A 6,575-nucleotide genomic window follows, 5' to 3' on the forward strand; every position below is an offset into this window, starting at 1 on the left:
TGTTAATTATTATTTTGAGTTTAGTCTATTGAGTTGACCGCTTTTACTGGTCTGCCTGTTTATGTTTTGGCTTCGTTAAATATATTTTTATATTTTTGGGTCAATAAAAAGTTTGGATATGTGGTGAGAGGGAAACATGAAGATGAAACCAGGAGATGTTCTTACTGAATCATCAGAGCTGAACAGGTGATGGAGAAACAGGTTTACCTTTTAGGTGACATGGATGAGTTGAAGTTATGAACTGTTTCTGAGAGACAAATAACACCAGGATCCTTTTCTGTGTAGCTGACAGCTGGTAACTCTGCAGGGGCGGGTCTAGCAAAGTTTTGCCAGGGGGCCAGGTAGGGCATTAACAGGGAAAGGAGCACAAAGAAATACTTTTCTTTCTTATTTCATTTAAAATATCAAGCTTTTAATGAATAATTAAGGCAGAATTTCCAAGTTCTGAGTACAATCGAAAGCACCACGACTGCAGTTTTCGTGTTGGATGTAAAAAGCGCACGTGAAGCTGTGACGTAGGCTAGAATCATGGCGGCAGTCGATGATGGTCAAGGCGTGGGATTTCTCTCGTGGAAATGTGCACATTATTTTTTCCTTTCTATTGGTAGGTGGCAAAGTGCACTTGTGGCAAGTAAGCAAGCTAGAAGACTGGCAATCTTGCTGGGTATCCAGTTACGGAAGCAACACGTTAACAAGAGAATTCTGAGTAAAACTTACTTTCTCTAGTAACTAGTTACTTTGAAAGTAGCGAGTAACTTGAAGTAACTGAGTTACATTTGATAGAAGTAACTAGTAATGTAACTAAGTTACTAATTTAAAGTAACTTACCCAACACTGACAAACACACACACAAACTTTGTACCGTAACATCTTAGTGATGGTCAAGCAGAAGGCCGACAGTACTTTGAGATGCAATGACCTGAAAGACACTGTGATCTTTTTCTAATTCAACCTTTATTTCAGGTGTGTCGAAACCTTCCTTTCACTTCTTCTGCTGTGGAGCATGGGAGCAGCGGAGGAAACAGCAATAATAACAAAGTACAGAGTAAACACAGTTGATGCAATGTTGTTGTTTTAAAGAGATGGGGTGGCATCTGCAGAAAACCTGTTCATAAATATTCATCCCACATCAGCATGTTTGTTTCCTGCTGCACTGATTTGAAAAGAACAGAAGGAGCAATTACAATCTCAGTCTTTATTTTAAACCAGCTTTTAGTCTGTTGTGAGAAAAACTACAAATTGAAATGAGAAAAAAAAGATTCTGTGCCAAACAACAAAACCTCCAACAGCTTCACACTTCTGAGAAAATCAGTTATACCATGAAAAACACAACAACTTAAATACAAAACTCCCTTAAATCAGCTTTTAGTGTGAATCTTAATGATTTATTTCTCTACAAAATGACTTGATGTCAGAACATTAGGGCTACTTTCTAACTCTCCCTGTCTGTTCAGTAATGATATTCCTCCTAATGAAGGCTGCATGTGTTACATAATGACAGCTAAGTTCAAGACTTCATGGCATTGCTGGACAAAAAGGCAGACCCTCGTTCAAATCTGTGTTTACATCAAACTGAAACGCTCTGTGTGATGTGCGTTCAGTCCAACGACGCAGACATGGCTTCTGTGAGGAGGAAGGGAGGACCGAACTGAAAGAAACACATGATGTGCTGACTTTGAATCCCTGACATCCAGAACCGAATCAATCACACACAAAGCAGGGAAAGGGCGTCAGGTAGAGGCTGACTGGCAGCACAACCGTGCTGAACACCAGTATTTGTAAACTGACAAACTCATTCTGCCCTCAGTCTGTCTGAGAAGAGCCAGCGAACGCCACGTCAACTTTAAGACAGTCAGCAGTGTCAGCATCGATCAACAGAAAAGACAGCAGAGGACAGTCGGCCATCAGAATCAAGGTCTTAAATGCTAGAAGGGTTAGCCTCTGATAAATCTGTGCATCCTCATCAGATTCGTCCCACTTTCACTTCCGGCTGCAGGGAGACGGCGCGCGTCTGCAGGATCAACTTTAAAACTCAAAGCCAGAAGTGTGTGACGTGCACTCACATGCATTTAAAACGCTAGCCGTCCTCACGGCTCGGATTAGGCTCACGTGAGGACGTCCAAACAACAGTGCAGCTTCAAGACTATGAAAGCAGCCGGCTGGTGGACTCTGCTGTTCCAGAGGCAGACGGACTTATCGCAGAGCACACATTATTACTATGTGAACAACAGTGTGGATGGAGAGCCTGTGTGTGTTTCTAATCCACTCGTTTCCTCATAAAAGCGCTGTGTGAAGCATCGTGGCATCGACACAGCAGGGACCCGGGAATGTCAGGAGAAATATGGAAAACACCAACACACACTGTAAACTACACACATGCACCAAACCTCAAACACTAACATTTCTCTCTATTTCCATGTACATGAAAGAAAAAATCATATCCAAGTTCACACAAACCAACAGCACTCTTTGGAAGAATGTAAAGAAACCACCGATGAGCTGTGACGTGTCTGTGGGTGTGACGTGGCGACACAGCAGGAACGTGGAAGTGTGAACTCAAAGCAGATCAGCTGCACACACCACCGTTATCAGTGAGGCTGTCACATACACACACTTTCTCTGATTGTCTGAGGGTCACATGTTTCCTTCGTCACATCCATCACCTTTGCTCGTGGCTCGTTTCCCCACGCCCCACCCTTACACCTATCACACCTCTTCTCCCTTCTTTCACCGTGTTTGTGCGTCCCCGGCAGCCCACCCACATCCCCCTGTCACTCCCAGAAGATGTTGGTGATGTCAGAGTCCAGACTGAAGATCCAGATCACCAGCGGCGCAGAGATCAGTACAAAGGACCAGGACACGCCCTTAAGCGACTGATGGAGCCTCGTCACCACAGCACCAACTGACCCCACGTTGGCCCTCGCCCTCTGCTGCTCCTCTTCCTCTTCTAAAGTCTTTGGGACATGTGGATTTCAACAGAGAAGCGTTAGAAAAGAGATGATTTGTGTTATGGTGAGACAACCTGCTGACATCACTTGTTCTGACCTGGATGTGGCTTCCTGGCTCGATATAGTTGCGGGCCAGTAACTTGAGGGCCTCGTCCATCAAGATGACAGGAAGGGACAGCTTCAAAACCACCACCCACTGGGTCCAGGACAGTGGGCGTATCTGAAATATCACCTGGAGACAGAAGCATCAGTGGTTCAGCTCGATCTGCTCTCCTGCAGTCATAGAGAAGGACTGAACGTCCAGGACTGTCCTCTGACACGGTGCTTACCGGCAGGGGGTCCACATATAAAATGAGGAAGTGCAGGGCCATGGACAGGCAGATAGCCCCCACCAACCAGGGGTTTGACCACGGGGGCATCTTTAGCAGGGACTGGTTCTCGGAGAGACTGGACAGTCCAAAAAAAGCTAATTACTTTCCTCTGCCGTCGTCACCTCTCACCTGACTGTCTTTTCTTACCTGTTCAAGGCGTTGCACATCTCTATGGTGACCAGCACAGACAGAGCCATAGTCATAGGATAAGGAGACTCAAAGACCGAACACTGCACTCCAGCAAACTCAGCGTGGCCTTCGCTGCACTGCAGATAATGGGACTGTGGTGGGAAAAAGCCAAAACAGCATTACTACACCCTGCAGAGGGCGTACGGCTCACGAGGTGGAGCAGGTCCTCTGCTAAGGTTGGTAGTTGGATCCCTTCACTCTGTATGCCAAATGGGCAAGATACTGAACCCCAGGTTACTCTCTGCTGCATTCACTGGTGTGTGAACGCACAGAAACGAGGGAGTCAGAGTGCTTCATGAGGACATTTACGCTGTATCACAGATCATTTGATGTGATGAAGGGCTGTGGTCAAACCCTTACAATGAGCGCTCTGTACATAGAGCTCACCTTTGACCTTTTGAAGCATCAACAAACAGTCAGTTCAGTTTTATTCATACAGCACCAAATCACAATAACATGATACTGTAAGGCAGACAAACAAAGCCTGTGATTGGAGCTTCTCCATAAAAGCACCAAAACCTGTCTCCTCAGGTTTCCCGTTGTGCTCACGTTAGAAATAAGGTGCTCTTTAATATTTGGGAAGATGTAAGATGCTTACCAGCTGATAGAAGCTCAGTTTGGGTCCATCGTGGGCTGCCATGAACCACCAGGCAGCAGCTCCCACTGTGGCAGCTCCCACATAACCTGTGGACAAACACAAGCAACTGCGGTGCACTTTCAAAGCATTTAAACACATAGAACACAGGAATCCTGTGCTGTGCATGTAATTTAGCTTTATCCTGGTTCAAACGTGAAAGGGACGATGCTCCCAGTATGGCGGGAGGTGAGCGACTCACATCCGATGATGAGGTAGCGGCAGAACAACCAGCTGGAGATGAGCGGCTCCTTTGGGGAGCGAGGAGGACGGGACATGATGTCCAGGTCTGGAGGGTTGAAGCCCAGAGCGGTTGCTGGGAATCCGTCAGTGACCAGGTTGACCCACAGCAGCTGGACGGGGATCAGAGCTTCAGGCATGCCCAGTGCTGCTGTTAGAAAAATACTGCGGACAGACGGAGAGGAGTGATCAGAGAGAACGCGTCTGGTTTATCACAAGCACAGGTGATAACGCCGCTTCTTCCTACTAACCAGACCACCTCTCCTATGTTGGAGGATATCAGGTATCGGATGAACTGCTTCATGTTGTTGTAGATGGCTCTGCCCTCCTCCACGGCAGCTACGATAGTGGAGAAGTTATCGTCAGCTAGGATCATCTCGGAGGCAGACTTGGCCACCGCTGTGCCGCTGCCCATGGCGATGCCGATCTCTGCCTTCTTCAGCGCCGGCGCATCATTCACCCCGTCACCTGTCTAAACCGTTGAGAACCATTAAGTGACAACAGCAGACAGCTGGAGCAGGTGATGAGCACACGCTCCCTCTCTCACCATGGCCGTTATGTCGTTCAGGCTCTGCAGGTACTCCACGATCCGACTCTTGTGAGCCGGTTCCACCCGGGCGAAGCAACGGGCCGTCTGGCAGGCCTGACGCTGCAGGTGGGGGGGGAGCTCGTCAAACTCCCGCCCCGTTAGACCCCCGATGACCCCCGCGCCCTCCTGCTCTTCCTCCTGCTCTGTGATGATGCCCACTCGCCTGCAGATGGAGAGCGCTGTTCCTTTGTTGTCCCCTGCAGAAGAAGAAGAGCAACGAGTTGTCAGAGTCAAGCTTTGTCTCGTTTAGGTTGTTGCTGTGTTGCTCTCCTACACATGCTTTCAACATCAAACCGGCATAGGCTCAGTGACTCCGTGTAAGGTCACGGGCCGCATCAAGTTCATCTGATGTGCGTCCTCAACAATGAGCATCATCAGTGAGAAACAAATAGCCGACATTTCTACATGACTGATCCACGCTAACAGTGGAGACCATTATAGTGCTGCCTGTATTTACATATAGGCACAGAGAGAAGGACGGAAGAACAAGTGATACTTAGAGGTGTGAGTGAGTACCTGTGATCATGATGACTCGTATTCCAGCCTGCCGACACATTCGCACCGCGTTAAGCACTTCTTTTCTCGGGGGATCCAACATCCCCACACAGCCCACAAAAGTCAGGTCCGACTGGGAAGAACAGACGACAGAAACCTTTACGTGTCTGTCTCCTCTACAGCGTGATAATCCCTCGATCTGACCACGCGTGTAATCTAACAAGGCCCAGCTCTCACCTCGTAGTCAGCAAAGGCCGCCGAGTTCTCCAGGTTGAGGCGGTGGATGTCAGGAGGTGCGTCCCTCGTCGCCATGGCGAGACATCGCAGCGTGTCTCGGCCCGTCGCCCACTCCCGTACGACGGACAGGAGCTGCTCTCGAACCACCGGGCTCAAAGGCACGCGAGCAGAGCCGCTGACTCTGACGTAGCTGCAGCGTTCCAGGACGCTCTCCGGAGCTCCCTGAGTACAAGGATTAGAGCGCTCAGTATCGGCTGTTCCTTCATAAAAGTGGAGAACCAGGTGTGTGCACCGACCTTGACAAACATCTTGGCTCCTGTAGCAGATCTGGTGAGTTTGTTGGATGAACAGAACACAGACATGGACTTCCTGTCTCTGGAAAACTCTAAAGTCAGCTCTTTCTTCATAAGCTGCTTAATCACCTGAAAACAAACACGTGCACATGTTTAGTAAGACTCCGCCCCACTGTCATCAGCACAGCGATGTTAAGAACAAACGTTTCTCTTTTCTTTCAGGTCTCTACAGTTTTTTCTTTGCTGTTTGTGGCGTTCTTCAGCAGACCACCTTCACATTACACGATTCCCTGTTTGCTTACTGGGTAATGATGTGTAAGACAGAAGGGAGAGCATGAAAACAGACCCCACGTCCTGCTTAAAGGGCTTCAGACTGGGGCAGAGTTTCTGTTTCCATGTCAGCCTTCAGCCGTGCACTCACAGAGCAGCAGGCGGTGGCTCGCTCAGCAGGGCTCAGTCCTCTCAGGTCAGTCTCAAACACGTTCATTTTCTCCACCAGACAGCAGAGGGCAGTCTCTGTTGCCTCCCCGACCTTCTCATACGCACCCTTGGCCTGGATTACACACAAAGAGACAGGAT

At 48.5% G+C, this 6,575-nt stretch overlaps 1 protein-coding gene across 3 annotated transcripts in view; it reads right to left on the minus strand.

The window, feature by feature from the left end:
• Nucleotides 1-935: 935 nt before the first annotated feature.
• si:dkey-28b4.8 (sarcoplasmic/endoplasmic reticulum calcium ATPase 2) overlaps nt 936-6,575 on the minus strand; it is a 20,281-nt gene continuing 14,641 nt past the window's right edge. For all 3 annotated transcript variants that reach the window (XM_031751518.2, XM_039613575.1, XM_039613574.1), the window contains 12 exons: nt 6,418-6,549; nt 6,000-6,125; nt 5,704-5,925; nt 5,488-5,599; nt 4,930-5,168; nt 4,634-4,854; nt 4,345-4,547; nt 4,107-4,192; nt 3,467-3,600; nt 3,278-3,395; nt 3,046-3,180; nt 936-2,954 (listed from right to left, as the gene is read on the minus strand). In XM_031751518.2, coding sequence (XP_031607378.1) covers nt 2,772-2,954; nt 3,046-3,180; nt 3,278-3,395; nt 3,467-3,600; nt 4,107-4,192; nt 4,345-4,547; nt 4,634-4,854; nt 4,930-5,168; nt 5,488-5,599; nt 5,704-5,925; nt 6,000-6,125; nt 6,418-6,549 — 1,911 coding nt within the window. In that variant the 3' untranslated portion in view covers nt 936-2,771. The remainder of the gene's footprint in view (nt 2,955-3,045; nt 3,181-3,277; nt 3,396-3,466; nt 3,601-4,106; nt 4,193-4,344; nt 4,548-4,633; nt 4,855-4,929; nt 5,169-5,487; nt 5,600-5,703; nt 5,926-5,999; nt 6,126-6,417; nt 6,550-6,575) is intronic.

The sequence above is a fragment of the Oreochromis aureus genome, linkage group 6 (genome assembly GCF_013358895.1).
Source record: "Oreochromis aureus strain Israel breed Guangdong linkage group 6, ZZ_aureus, whole genome shotgun sequence".
Lineage (NCBI taxonomy): Eukaryota > Metazoa > Chordata > Actinopteri > Cichliformes > Cichlidae > Oreochromis > Oreochromis aureus.